Source organism: Lipomyces chichibuensis, assembly GCF_038497645.1.
Source record: "Lipomyces chichibuensis strain CBS 12929 unplaced genomic scaffold V1513scaffold_103, whole genome shotgun sequence".
NCBI classification, from domain to species: Eukaryota; Fungi; Ascomycota; class Lipomycetes; order Lipomycetales; family Lipomycetaceae; genus Lipomyces; species Lipomyces chichibuensis.
This window is the reverse complement of record NW_027117555.1, coordinates 1-13,436: the sequence shown is the minus strand read 5'-3', so window position 1 is coordinate 13,436 and position 13,436 is coordinate 1. Positions and strand designations below refer to the sequence as shown.

Below are 13,436 nucleotides of genomic sequence, written 5' to 3'. Positions count from 1 at the left end.
GGGCCGGTGTCTTGACAATAAGAGTCCTTGATATTGTTCTCGGCCCACACTCACATTCAACAAATGCTTGTCCACGACGGCAGCGAGCCTCACTTCGTGAAATGCCTTGTCCGGAGTCTGCTCTGTCACTGATATCACTTCCTCTGTATACCGATGCTCCGCTTTCGGCTTGACCCCTCCTTATTTCTACTCCTGATCCACATCATCTTCTTCTGTTACAATACATATACCGCATGTCCTCGCCCTCTCCTTTTTGCTCTACAGCACAAGAAGACCTTCAGTATGTCGCAAGGATACGAGGCTCCGGCCAACTACAGCGCTATCAACCAGCCTCTGGAGATTATGTACTATGGATCTACCACTACAATCTCGGCCACTTCCGTCGATTCCTGGATGCGTGAGTCTGGTGTTTCCTGTACGGTCTTTGCGGTTCATATTGGGTCTGCTACTATCACTGCCATCATTCTTGCTCTTCTCACAAAGCCCAACAAGCGCAAAACGCCGGTCTTCATTCTCAATGAGATCTGTCTCTTCCTTGTCATCCTCCGTGCCGGACTGTACATCGACTACATCCTCGGTCCATTCAACACGTTCGGTGCCTTTTTTTCAGGCGATTACTCTCAGGTTCCTTTCCAAGCCTACGTACGATCATCAGTGACAGCTTTCCTGCAGCTGCTTATCACTCTCGGCGTTGAGCTTTCCTTGCTCTTCCAAGTTCGTATTGTCTTCGATACTCATCGCAGCTTACAGCGAATTGTGACCGCTCTCTGCTCTTGTCTGGTCGTAGTTGTCCTGACATTCTGGCTCATCGCTATCATTCAGAATATTCGCATGATTATGCTGGTAGAGGAGTATCCATTTCTTGCGTGGGCATTGACCACAGCCAAGGCCCTGTATGCCGCATCTATTTCCATATTCTCTAGTATCTTTTGCTTCAAGCTGGTCCTTGCGATTCGTCAGCGACGCGTCCTCGGTCTTACCGAATTTGGTCCTTTGCAGGTCATTGTGATCATGACTACCCAGACTACGATCGTGCCCGCAATCGTCACCATTGTTGAGATTTCGACAAACAGCGGCATCGTCCTCGCGGCCTTGCCGTCGCTACTAGTCGTCATTTCGCTGCCGCTGTCCGCGCTTTGGGCATCTGCCACCAATGACGCGATTGGCGCATCTCGACGGTCAGGAAACGGAAGTAACATCAACAATGTCAATATGTCTGGCGGAACAAACACCTCGCAATACTCAGAACATTACATGTTTAAGAACACTACCACCAGTACGTCTGGGTCAAGTTCGACGAATATCGATCTCGAGAAACAGGAAGAGTATCAGTACAGGGGACCTGCTGTTACTGTTACTCGGACAATAGTAGCAGAGTAGTCACGCAATTCTCTTTGGTTGTTGCAAATCGTGCTTGTGGTAAGTGAGACTGGAGTATGTGGTAATATTATGTAATTGTTGTTATACCCGTCGTGGTCCTATTTCTTTTGGTATTTGAGAGTCAGGAACTCCATCTATTTTCGTGAGTCGCTTTGAAGTTTGTACAAGTAGTTTGTTGGTTACATGCAAGTAATATATAACTTGTCTTATGCAATATTACATTCTAAACTAAACTGCTGCACATCCCAACTCCCACTTTCTCACCGACCTAACTTCGTGGTTGCTTGTGATCCCTATCTCGATCACGATCGCGCTCGCGATCGCGTTCACGGCTGCCACCTTCCTCTTTCTCCTTAACTCGTACTAACTGCTTCTCAAACGCCAGTTTCCTATTATCCTCCGAATCGAGCGCAAGGAACTCCGGAGTGTCTTTAATCCGCTCTTGAATTTCTTCCCATGTGGATTGTCCTGTCATTGGCGGCTCCAGATGTCTCATGACTGATCGCAAGGCGTCAATTCGTCGACGTAGACGACGTTCTTCTTGGTGCCTGTCCTCTTCAAGCTTCCGCAGTACTCGAGATCGTTGCTGATGTTCCTTTAATAGATTATATATAAACCATGATAGAAGAAGTACATACCTTCTCAAACAATGAAACGTGCACAGACTGTTCAATCTCAGCAGCACGCGCATCCGTAACCAAGACATTTTCAAACTCTTCGAATGTCGTCTTATCTGTAACTTGAAAGTGTCTGTCTGCCAATACGTCCAACAAGATATCTCGTTTGATCCTCAAATCTTTATTAATCTTCTCTACCGTATCCCAGAACAAGTCCAGCGGTCCGGAGCCCTCTTGGCCGACAATGTTGTCGAACCTATTATCATCTTTAATCGGTGGGTAGATATCCATCCACCTTGTCTCGGCAGTGATTTTCCTGTCATGAAGTAGTTCTTCCAACAACCTGATAAATTCCTCCCGATTCTTCCGTGCGCTACTACGCCGTTGTCGCTTAGCTTCTTTCCGCTCGTCAAGAAACCGCGTTTCAACTTCTTTCATACACTCCTCATACACACTTAATATATCCAGCATGTTCAATCCCTTCACGATTTTCTGTTCAGACCGCAAATAAGTGTCGTGTTTCATGCGCTCTCTTACATCGTGCCATTTAGCGAATATATCAATTGTACTGTCGACTTGCTCTTCAAAATATTCGCGCATGAGTTCGAGACCATCATCGCGCAATTTGGCTTGTGCCTCCCGTTCCGAAGCACGAAGCTTAGTAATGTAGTCAAGAAACATCGCATGGGCATGTTCTGAGTCAAGTGACTGATATTCAGTGCGTTCCACTAGAATTGGCCGGATCGTTCTACACCAAAAATTGTTAACTCATATCAGAGCCAGAATTCGAATGAACTCACTTCCATCTCGAGTACGGTTTGATAGCCTCCATACCCTCCAAAACTTTCAAGAAATCATTCTGGCGCCGAGTGAGCGTCTCCTTAGCAATCTCGCCAGCCTCCTTGCGAGAGTTTTCGACGAATCTGTCAAAAGCGGCTTTGCGAGACTGTGCATCAGGTATTGCGGTATAGCGATCGTCCGTAATTATTTCTTTTAGCGCTCGTGACCATGTCCAGGAGTAATCAATGCCATGAGACTTCAACATCGCAATAAATGATTCGTCCGGATTACTATAGAACCTTGGCCCTCCGTTCTGGTAAGAATTACCTTGCTGCCCAAGCATTCTGTGATTCTGAACCTCAGCTTGTCGACGTTCTTCTTCCTCGGCGGCCGCCGCTGCCGCTGCAGCGGCAGCTTCCTCTTCTTCTTCAGCTTCTTCTAATGCTCTCTTGTAAGCACCAGGCATTTGCCATACGCTCTCTGACGTATCCTTATTATGCCAATATTTTCTGCCATCTTGAGTCTCGTACTCTTTCCACGGAATCTTAGCCAGTGCGCGCTTGATCATCGTTAGTACATCTTCCTCGCAAACAACACAACAACGCTAAAATCCAGAACAGATTAAAATTACCTCTCTTGGAGTTAACAGCTCGTCTGGTTTAGTCCAGCTAGATTCCCGCGTCTGAGTATTGTAATAATATACGCGTCCATCGGCCGCCGTGTGTTCCTGCCACAGGGAAGTGGCGGCTGACATTGTATCCGTTCAATCCCTTGATCCCAGTAAAATAAGAAAATGTTATTGTACAGTTCTGCGTATGTAATGATACTTTCAATTATGCTCCAACAAGCCGTTGCCTGCGTAAATTTCTGATTTTTTTGATCTTGGTTACCTTGGGACTGGGAATGAAAGTGCAGAATCACAAATCACAAAGTCACGACTGGGTGGCTCACTGTCGCCGTCAGCTTTCGTTTGTTAGGACATGCCCTAACTTCATCAATCACGAGTATATCGTTTTGTATAACCACATACGATCTATTACGATCTTCTCCCCTACAGTATAAATTTTTTAAACGTCAGGATCCAGTAGTTATTCAGCTTGCAATTACAGCAATATACCGCTCAAAATGTCTGAATCAGCGCCACAAGAGAAGACTGACGCGTCGTCGTCTACAGCCAATGCCCCGACCAAAGTAGAGAAGCCTGCTGCTGTTACTTTGGAGGAAGATGATGAATTTGAGGATTTTCCAGCTGAAGGTTGGTCTTTCGATGTTTGTGGATCAGATACGTCTGGAGATATGGACCGTGATGTCTGAGATTCATGCTGCGTCAATACTTAGCTAACTCATGTGATGCAGATTGGGCGGATACCCAGGCCGATATTGCTATTCCGGGTGGCAAGGAGCATTTGTGGGAGGAGAACTGGGACGATGATGATGCTGACGACGATTTCTCGAACCAGCTGAGGTATTTGCTCGTTATTGTCCTGGCAAGCATTAGAGTGATGGTATGCTAATTTATTATAGGGAAGAGCTACAAAAAGGCAATGCGAGCAAGTAAAGTAAATGTGCTGCCGAACGATAATATAGCAATAGTATGAGATAGCGGTCAATGCAGCTTGTGGATTAAGAATCAGGAGTAACAGACACGCGCACATTTACAAAAGGGAGCCCTCGCCGTGTTGAGAGTTCAGCAAGTCGCAAGGAGTATTAAATTAGGTAATTACTGTGTAGTCGTCTTATGATGCAGCTAATTATCGGGGGTCGTTATGTAAATAGTTTGGTTTTCGCTTATAAGTCTCTGTATTATTCTAAATGATCGATTCAAGCGTGTTTGCTAGAGATTGCTATGAATATGCACATAATGGCTAATAGCCCGTGCCGTAGTGAAATTTTGTGGAAGCGGTAGTTCAGTGTGAGTGTGCCTTCTGACCAGTAATATTCTGTCATGCCAGCTGGATATCCCGAGAAGTGAAGTCACAATAGTATATATATATATCTTGATTCAAGAGTTCGTAGATGACTGCGTGAGCGAAAGTTTTATGCACGAAAATGAGTTGAGTGATGACGATAATAAAACAGATTCTATCCTAAGTTGTAGATTATGTTGAGTTTCATTTAGCTACCAATTATCTTGTGTGTTAGCACAGGAACATGTCAGTCGAACACGCCAAGTTCAATACAGTTCAGACATTCGGATAACGAACCTGTCTGCGCCTGCGTTCACGACGACGAGAAAAATAATAACAATAGCCTTTGACAACCTGCGAAATTGATTGATGAATTTTTTATTGATGATAAAATAAAATGGCTCTGGAAGCATGAATATGAGAAAGACTCTTGAATCTAGCCATGGTAGCTCCCTGAAATGCTCTGTTGACACTCTGGATGCCAAGTAAAGTGACGGAATGAATTGCTTACAGAGGAGTGATAACACTAATATTCAGTGGAATTGATAGATGTCGAGATATTGATTTTGTGCATGAAAATAATGGAATCAACACCAAGAATGGAGTTGTTCGGTTGGTGATGTCCCCAATGGTCAGTCACTATAGATAATCTAGTAAGCTGGTTCGATGGCGAGAACAAGACGAAAACTTATGGGCTGTAGAATTCTCATTGAGGAGCCGCGAAGTTCGGACCCATGTGAATAGGGCGAAGACGAGTAGGAAATTGCGCGAGCGGCGTACTGATACCAACTTATTCTATGCCAGCACCAAATAATAGAGTGGTACAGATACCGTGCCTGACCCTGGCATAAATTATGCGTGTGACGATCGTCGCCAACTGGAGTAGAACAACTGCGTCATCGAATACTGGCAAGCCCTGTGACCATCACGTATTCAGTATTTTGCTTGGATTGATGCAATTACTATGGAGCAGTGGTCAGTGATGTCAGCCTTGTAGCGCGAACCGAAACGAGAATAGGAGAGCCGTCTCCAGCTCGACTACCTTCTGGTGATCGCTGGTCCTATACCGGTTTCTACTTTGTTTAGAACTAGTCTCTGGCCCCCCATCTGGCTGGTTACTTTTTGGGACTGACGTCGCAATTTCACCTACTACCCCCAATCGTAGCCACAAGTTTAATTCTAATATAAGTCGCCGTCTTCGTGTTCCCCGGGCAATGCCGCGGTCAATGCTCATTTGTATTTGATCTGGCTACCATGGCCAATTCTACACCACCCCCAGTCTCTTCATCGACCTCGTCGTCCGCAGAGGAGTTACAGCATCGGAACAAGTGCTGGCCTGCTCAACGCAATGGCAAGGTAGCTATCCCCCGACGACGCCAACACGGTGAATCGATAGCATCGGTCCTCGCACCCCCCCAGCAGAGCGTAACGGGAGCAAAGAGCACTCGCATATCGCACGCGTGCGAGTCCTGTCGACTACGGAAGACGAAGGTATATCCGTGTTTTGCCCCTTAAATACTTTGCCATAATATTAATGTATTTGTAATTACAGTGCAGTGGTGAGCGGTGAGCGTGTGTTTTCCCGCCAGCGACGTCATAGGCTTATAACTTCCAGACCAGTGTGCTCTCACTGCAGAGCTTTTAGTATAGACTGCTACTATGCACATAATAAGCGCGACAGAACAAGAGAGTATGCGTGAAAACGGTCCCATGATGAAGTCTACTTGCTGATATATTGATAGGGAATTGCAAGATCTTCGCGATAAAGTGCAGAAATACGAAGAAACATTCAGGAAAATTGGCCCCGCGCTAGACCAATCTGTGAAAGACCTTGTATCACAGGTTTTTCCGCTTGTAAGTGGTAATTGACTAGTGCACAAGATCGAACGGAAACTAAGATATTTATCAGCAATCTCCACCGGAGACAACGGAGACGATACCCGGAGAAGGTGACTGGCGCGATGGCTTACCTCCAACAAACGATGATGAGAGGGAGAGTCTTGGCGAGGATCTTGTGTCAGCCGAAGTTGGCTCGATCGGGTCAGTAGATCATTTAAATGAGGACATCAATTCAATTGGGATCTCAAGTCCAGAAGGTTACGTGGGAAAACCGTCAGATATCGACTGGATCAAGAAGATTTTTGAGGTTGCCAACGAAGCTGAAAACGACGATATGGACAATATCGAGAAGGGGTTCTGGAACCCACGAATATCTGAAATTGAGACTGTGTCTTACAATTTGGACGACTTGGATATTTCTGTGGAGTCGGTCGATCTCTGTTCCATGCCTCCGAAAGACATTGCCGATAAGCTTATAGATTGCTATTTCGAGACTGTTCACCCCTCGTTTCCGTTTCTATTCGAGCCTCTATTCCGGTATCAGTACGACAGTTTTTGTGCAGAATATCTCAACGATGTCGATCCTCAGTGGTTGGCATTGCTAAACCTGGTCCTTGCCATATCGTCAGTCTATGCGCATAACATTAAAGCTGAGTTTGGGCGACACGATCTGGATCATTTGCAATACTATATTCGCTCAAAGCTCCTGAAGCCGGACGTCACAGCCCCAGGCGACATCCAGCATGTCCAATACATTGCTCTTTTAAGTTTTTATCTCTTCGCCTCTAACCTTCTCAATCGAAGCTACTCAATGCTAGGTCTCGCCATTCGCCACGGACAGGGAATTGGTTTGCATCTGCTAGTGAATGGAGCCGGGATGACAGACGTTCAGAAAGAAGTACGGGTGCGTCTTTGGAACGCGATGTATGTCTTCGAGCGCATGATCAGCTCCATGACGGGCCGACCATCAATGATTTCCGACCAGCTTACAACCGCACCACTGCCTTCTACAAATGCGGAAACGGATAATTGGGAATCCATACCACAGATCATCCAACGTCCGCTCACCAAGACGACTATACTTTCAGGCCAGTATTTCGTGTATGAGACACTGTTATCGAAGATTTTGGGACAAGCTATGGATCGGCTGTATGCGCCTGGGGTGACGAAGGTCAGCTGGAGCGCCGCACAGCAGATCGTTGAAGAGTTGAACCAAGCGCTGGACAATTGGAGGGACAGTCTCAGCGACGTCTTCTCGATTGATTTTCACAACATTGACCTTGCCACTGCGGGAGATGATCTGACTCTTCTGCGGATGGTGAGTATTTCCCTTCCTTTTACGATTCGAACCATACTAATTGCTAATAGCGCACAATCTTGGCAATTCAGTATTATGACGTCACTCGGATGGTAAACCGTCCATGTCTATGTCTCGGTGAGATTCCAAATGAATCCCCGCGATCTAAAGAGTTCTCGCAGAATTGTGCTATCCGGTGCATGCAGGCAGGCCACCGCTCGTTGTCTCTGTTTCCTGACCTGATTCCGTCGCCGAGGTTACCCCAGTTTACGCGAGACTTGATCACAGTGCTCCCATGGTGGAGTGTCGCACATTACATGATGAGTTCGATTTCAGCTATCGTGTTGGGCCATGTCATGGATTATAAACCAAATTGGCCGAATGAAGCCGACATGAGAAACGATCTGGAAAAATGTCTAGCGTGGTTTCAGTCGTTTGAAGAAGACAGTTTGACTTCCAAGAGATGCGCCGACATTATCCGCGGATTCAAGGATTGCGTGTTGCATAAAGTGTCACCATTGTTGTCGCCGACAACTTTGCTTCAACCGATCACTTCGGATCAGTCGATGCAGTCTCACATACAACAACAAGGGAAAGAGCATCGGTCGCAACAATCATCCACACCCTTGCTTCCTATATCACAACCTCAGCAGCCGGCAACGACCTCAAGCGCGTATTACTACACCGGCACTGCAGGCCAGTCACCATTTAGTATGCAGTCATATTCGGCATATTACATGCAAGACGTCGACTCCTCCTCGTCGAACATAATGAACACCGCCTCCGTACCCATGGATACACCAGCCCAGCACTCTACAGAGGGAATGTTAGGCACCAAGACACCCCACACACCCCACGCGCGACAAACGGCCCATTCCATGACCCACCAGATGGCTCCTCAGCCACTTCAAGAGCCGTCACCCACGCCCCCGTATTACACCGCAATGTCAACGCAGCAAGATATACAGGAGTTCGAACCCCATGCCCTGCAAAGTATCGAGCATTCCTTTAATCCCCCCAGCTATGCGATTCGCCAGCAAAACACCTCGCGCTCGGATCACTATGCTCCACAACATACTGCAGAGTGTATCATTGGTCATTTCCCGCCGCAAAACGAACAGCAGGATGGCAAGTAACAGCAACGGAAATCAGCAGCGGCGACAGTAATCTAGAATATCTGGAATCGGATACTAATTGCTGGAAAACCATTCCGACAGAAGGTTATATTGAGCGTAGTCGATTGGCGGGTTATTATTGTCTGAACTGAGGGTAACCTGTGACTTCGCGAGGCGTTGCATGTATATGGGTTATCTTGCCTTCTCTTTATTTTGGACGTAGAATATCTCATAACGTAAAGTTTATTATAATAATAGACATGAAAAGTTGGCCTATCCCAACCTACCTTAGTGTGTTGGAATTGGAAAATGCTTCGAACTGTGTGATCCTCAAAATGTGATCACTGGCTCACGAGTCAATCTAGTTCACCATCAGTTTAACGCGTCTTCGACAGATCACTGCACAGATCACGGCAATATACCACTACGACTTGATCTTTTCACTTCTTTCTGTATTGCGTGCCAAAATATAATCAGCATGTCTCAAGGTGGTCGAGTAGCCACCGGGGCCGCCGCTCAAGACGACCTCTACCTGCCCATTACGCAATTACATAAGTCCCCATTCTCATTGGTCGCGATCTCGCGGAAATAATGCTAACCATCGGTGCACTATCTAGATTAAGGCCAGAACTGGAAGAGCTGGAAATCAATCATGACATTATTCGCCAGCAATCAAGCGAAGTAGTAGTTCCGAATGGTGTGCAAGTGCGCGAGTTTACGACCGACCTCGAACGTGGGACGAAGATCGAGGAGCAGAGGAAACGACGCGTTTGAATAACTCTGCTGTACGCGTTTAATTGTTTGCAAACCGATATTCCTTAATTCTACTGTATTATGCCAGGAAATTAAATATTTGAATTATTACATGGCGATTGTAACCTAAATAACGTTCCAAGAACTCGACACAGCTCTCTCATTACTTCGGCATCTCCAGAACCAGGCGTCGCTCAACTTCAGTCTCTTTACCAACTTCTTCTTCGCCCTCGAATTTAAGCCGACAGGTACCATCACGTTTCGTGCCCATAACCTCAGCTTTGTAGAAAGTCGTTGTCTCGGGATACCGGGCAAGCACCCGAGTACCTATTGGATACACAGGCAGATCGGTCGACGATTCCGGAATAAATATAATATCCTTTGGTCCAGCCTTGTACGATTGACCGGGATTATTGTTTTCGTCAGGTTCGGGATCTTGGACCTCGAACCTTACATCGGTGGTTAGAATGGAGAATAAATGAAAACTACTAGAGAATCTGCATACCTAATTTTATTTCCTTCACCAATGACTTTGGTGATTTCGCACTGAATCCACTCAACTTCAGCACCTTTCTGCTTTTTCAGCCGGAATGCCACCTGGGCTCCTATTGATGGTACATCCATTGGTGCGGCAGACCCGCTGTTGCCTAGCGTTAGTCACAGATTCTGACTTTAACTAAAGAGACTTCCAGCATATCCAGCATACCTTCGTGCTTTCTTAAAGTTCTTCGACGTTTCCACAAGCGGAGTTTCGTCCGCTTTCCGTTTCTTGCGCTTGTTATCTGTTATCACAGTTTCCGTAGCCTGCCGTAATGCCGTAAGAATTGACACATCTTCACTTGCTTGATCCAAAATTCTAACTCAGATTAACAGTAGTAGCTAGATGCAATTGGTTGCTAACTTACTTTTTCTCAGATTGCGCATAGTCAAGTTGTTTCTGTGATAATTCTTTCAATTGATCCAGCTTGGCCAAAAGTACTCGCGGATCTGCCGTCCTACATCAATTTAACAATTCCCTACTTCATGCCGACATCGTTGTCTCACCTTCGTGGTCCTCAACCTTAATCCCTATCCCCTCTCCCTCCTCACTGCCATCATCGACGGTATCTTCGCCATCGATTTCAAGCCCACCAACCCTCGGACTGCCCACGTCTAACTTTGAAATCGCGATCTTCGCGTTCTCGTTCAACGCCGCAAATTCGGGCAATTTCCGCAGCTCAGTGCATATTTTGTTCCACACTTCAGGTTCACCAGAAGAATCTATGCCCCCGGCCTGGCTGGACGGGAACTGGGACGACGCCGGTCTACTGCGTATCCTGGTCGACATTATGGAGGTCACTTCAATATCAGATGCTAAATTCCTAGAATGAGATCAACTTGGCCTGAATTATTTTATGTTTTTTTCGCAAGCCACAATGGTGGACTAACATCCGTTGCAACTATTGTTGTTAAAATGGTCTGCTCGCGTACACGTCACTGACGCAGCGGGGCGCCCTAACCCCCTGAAATTTGGCGTTTCTTCGGCAGGTTCGGCAGGTTTTTTCACCGAAGACAACAACAGAACTAAAGATAGGTTGCTAAACTACCGCATGTACAGCTAAGATGATGTTGTCCTCAAGAGAGTAACACTTATAGGGCCCCAATTGGATTACAAGCTCGCTCGATAAATACAGCTAACGCGACACAAAACTCAATTGCATGCTAATAATCTCTCGACTTCTAACAGCGTACAATTTTGTTTAGGGCAATTGTCTAAAATACCACTGAAACTTTTTGAAATTGCCAAAATACCACTGAGGTCGGTAGTACCTTTCTCACCCGAGCCGCACGGGTATACGTTGGCACAATAACGGCGTGACACTTAGAGCAATGCAATGAACATTAGACGCTTAAGTCCGCACTAGACTGCATTTGGTGCGCTTATACATAGCCATCTTCGACGGCCATGTCCTTCATAGCAAACATAAACGCCTTTTTGTCAGGGAACGTTTCTCCAATTTGGGAAGGCATAATTGATGCTGCTCTGCAAAGGTGTTAGTAGTGTAAAGATGTTGAACGCGTCTTGAACAAACGGACTAACGCGTCGAAATTTCCTCGAAATTTCTTAGGAGTGTAAATTTGCCCGTGGATTACTGACTTGGTGTAGAAAATTGAAGCGGATCTGGACGTTTACCGGGTGGTATTTTGGCAATTTCAAAAAGTTTTGTGGTATTTTAGACAATTGCCCTTTTGTTTATTTGCCAAAATAAGCTTTAAACGGACTCTATATACAAAAGCCGCCATCGTCCATATTTTTGAAAGTGCGATTTGGCTGAGAGAGTTTCCAAGTCTGATGTTGGCTAATCCTGCTTATGTAGCGGAAAACCGCCTGTAAAATGTAGAGCAACAAGCATTTCAAAAAATAAGGCTATAATCACCACTCAGTCGTACTTGAGGGCAAATCGATCGACTACGTCATATTTGTTCTGAGTATCAGTTCTGCCATGCCCCGCCGTTGACCTCGACAAGTAGCACCAGTAGAGTCTGGCCGTCCTTCCCGATGCTAGACAGCAACAGCCCGTAATCTAGAGAGTTTTGACAGACAGTGATTTGTGCCCCTTTTGTCTATTGTGAAGTTGACGGAATTTGAGTTTTGATGTCGCCAGTGAATAAGTTTTAGCTAAGGCAGAGAAACCCTGATCCTAAGTCACGCATCCAAAGTACTGAAGTATTTTGACAGAAAGGATAAGTCTAGGTGATTATGAACCACACGTCTAGCACATGTCCGATTTGCAGTGTTGTGGGGTTATTACCAGTTTCACGTATTGAAGAACTTGATATAGAAATTGTCTTAGATTGATTTATCACAATGGTAAGTGCAATATTTCAATACGTCAAGCTTTAACATCCCTGATTACTGATTGTCAAGTGTTTCTAGCCTCGAGCAAGTTCAATACCGTTCACTATTAAAATTAAGAATAGAACACAGACTGTCATGTTATTATTACCAGAAAACAATACATTCTTAGATCTCAAGATACAGCTATTAAAAGCCGTTAAGGATACATGGGTCAACGAGTCATCTGCAGCTGGCACTCACGAAGATATAAGCATCCCGAAACCGTCGTTCGATACGATTCAGGACACGGCTGATTCAGAGAAAAATGGAGGCGAGGATGACGAAGGTGCAATAGTGCTGCCTAGCCTGGACGAAATCCACGTTGCGTCGCCGCTGGACAAGGCAGATTTATCCAAAGGTTGGAAAGAGATCAGTGATGACAATGCAAACAGTGTCATTGGTTCGCTTGGAATCAGTGATGGAAGTGTTTTAGCGTACAGATTGGGCGACAAGGAAGGTGGATTTAGTGTACAGTACCCATCACTTGATGACGAAAATGCCCCTTAATTGACCAGCAATATTCACGCGTTAAAGAGTTATTTACGGAAGTTGCAAACAGAGTGGGTTTTTCAGGCTGGGGTTGCATTTGTTTTGGTATATTATCAATTAATCATACAGTCATGATGACAGTGATCGGCCTTTGTGAAACGTATGTGGTGTCTGTGTGCATTGATCCACTAACTGCCACAAGCCTATATTATGACCAGGACGGACGAATGTAGTATTCATTTATTTGGCATAAAAGAAGAGAAAGAAGGTAAAAGATAGAAAAATAAAGGGCAAATATCAAAAATGGCCACCAAACTTTTCATAATATCAAAAATAGCCATTTCGGCAGTACCCTCCCGTACCCATAAAATAATTTTTACA

General features: G+C 45.6%; 5 protein-coding genes across 5 annotated transcripts; 3 read left to right on the top strand and 2 right to left on the bottom strand.

Annotated features, from left to right (window-relative positions):
• Positions 1-282: 282 nt before the first annotated feature.
• On the top strand, positions 283-1,380 carry V1513DRAFT_434545 (fungal pheromone mating factor STE2 GPCR-domain-containing protein; the record flags this gene model as incomplete). The annotated part of the gene is made up of 1 exon (XM_066896477.1): positions 283-1,380. The coding sequence occupies one exon, from the start codon at positions 283-285 to the stop codon at positions 1,378-1,380; it is 1,098 nt and encodes a 365-aa protein (XP_066750330.1).
• V1513DRAFT_481893 (uncharacterized protein) lies at positions 1,181-3,734 on the bottom strand. Its single transcript, XM_066900373.1, has 4 exons — positions 3,409-3,734; positions 2,798-3,336; positions 2,019-2,745; positions 1,181-1,966 (listed from the first exon to the last, which is right to left on the bottom strand). Exons 1-4 carry the CDS (start codon positions 3,529-3,531, stop codon positions 1,649-1,651), a joined length of 1,707 nt encoding a protein of 568 aa, XP_066750329.1. The 5' UTR covers positions 3,532-3,734; the 3' UTR covers positions 1,181-1,648.
• Positions 3,735-3,902: 168 nt separating this feature from the next.
• Positions 3,903-4,335, top strand: V1513DRAFT_386610 (DSS1/SEM1 family-domain-containing protein; the record flags this gene model as incomplete). Its single annotated transcript, XM_066895268.1, has 3 exons — positions 3,903-4,032; positions 4,134-4,242; positions 4,302-4,335. The coding sequence occupies 3 exons, from the start codon at positions 3,903-3,905 to the stop codon at positions 4,333-4,335; spliced, it is 273 nt and encodes a 90-aa protein (XP_066750328.1).
• A 1,249-nt stretch (positions 4,336-5,584) lies between these two features.
• Positions 5,585-9,276, top strand: V1513DRAFT_455319 (fungal-specific transcription factor domain-containing protein). Its single transcript, XM_066899483.1, has 6 exons — positions 5,585-6,175; positions 6,237-6,250; positions 6,300-6,374; positions 6,427-6,538; positions 6,594-7,841; positions 7,892-9,276. The coding sequence occupies exons 1-6, from the start codon at positions 5,939-5,941 to the stop codon at positions 8,954-8,956; spliced, it is 2,751 nt and encodes a 916-aa protein (XP_066750327.1). The 5' UTR covers positions 5,585-5,938; the 3' UTR covers positions 8,957-9,276.
• Positions 9,277-9,756: 480 nt separating this feature from the next.
• On the bottom strand, positions 9,757-11,470 carry V1513DRAFT_455315 (SGF29 tudor-like domain-containing protein). Its single transcript, XM_066899482.1, has 5 exons — positions 10,733-11,470; positions 10,594-10,675; positions 10,395-10,544; positions 10,194-10,328; positions 9,757-10,137 (listed from the first exon to the last, which is right to left on the bottom strand). Exons 1-5 carry the CDS (start codon positions 11,013-11,015, stop codon positions 9,852-9,854), a joined length of 936 nt encoding a protein of 311 aa, XP_066750326.1. The 5' UTR covers positions 11,016-11,470; the 3' UTR covers positions 9,757-9,851.
• Between the last annotated feature and the right edge of the window lie 1,966 nt (positions 11,471-13,436).

What these genes read in the sequence shown, in the direction of transcription:
- V1513DRAFT_481893 (XM_066900373.1), bottom strand. Translation starts at nt 3,531, where the DNA reads ATGTCAGCCGCCACTTCCCTGTGGCAGGAACACACGGCGGCCGATGGA. An exon ending in AGCTGTTAACTCCAAGAGAG is followed by an intron (nt 3,337 to 3,408) that starts GTAATTTTAATC and finishes ACGATGATCAAG; the next exon opens with CGCGCACTGGCTAAGATTCC. An exon ending in ACGTTTCATTGTTTGAGAAG is followed by an intron (nt 1,967 to 2,018) that starts GTATGTACTTCT and finishes AAGGAACATCAG; the next exon opens with CAACGATCTCGAGTACTGCG.
- V1513DRAFT_455319 (XM_066899483.1), top strand. Translation starts at nt 5,939, where the DNA reads ATGGCCAATTCTACACCACCCCCAGTCTCTTCATCGACCTCGTCGTCC. An exon ending in TATCACAGGTTTTTCCGCTT is followed by an intron (nt 6,539 to 6,593) that starts GTAAGTGGTAAT and finishes GATATTTATCAG; the next exon opens with CAATCTCCACCGGAGACAAC. An exon ending in ATCTGACTCTTCTGCGGATG is followed by an intron (nt 7,842 to 7,891) that starts GTGAGTATTTCC and finishes AATTGCTAATAG; the next exon opens with CGCACAATCTTGGCAATTCA.
- V1513DRAFT_455315 (XM_066899482.1), bottom strand. Translation starts at nt 11,015, where the DNA reads ATGTCGACCAGGATACGCAGTAGACCGGCGTCGTCCCAGTTCCCGTCC. An exon ending in TAAGGTTGAGGACCACGAAG is followed by an intron (nt 10,676 to 10,732) that starts GTGAGACAACGA and finishes GTAGGACGGCAG; the next exon opens with ATCCGCGAGTACTTTTGGCC. An exon ending in TATGCGCAATCTGAGAAAAA is followed by an intron (nt 10,545 to 10,593) that starts GTAAGTTAGCAA and finishes AATCTGAGTTAG; the next exon opens with AATTTTGGATCAAGCAAGTG.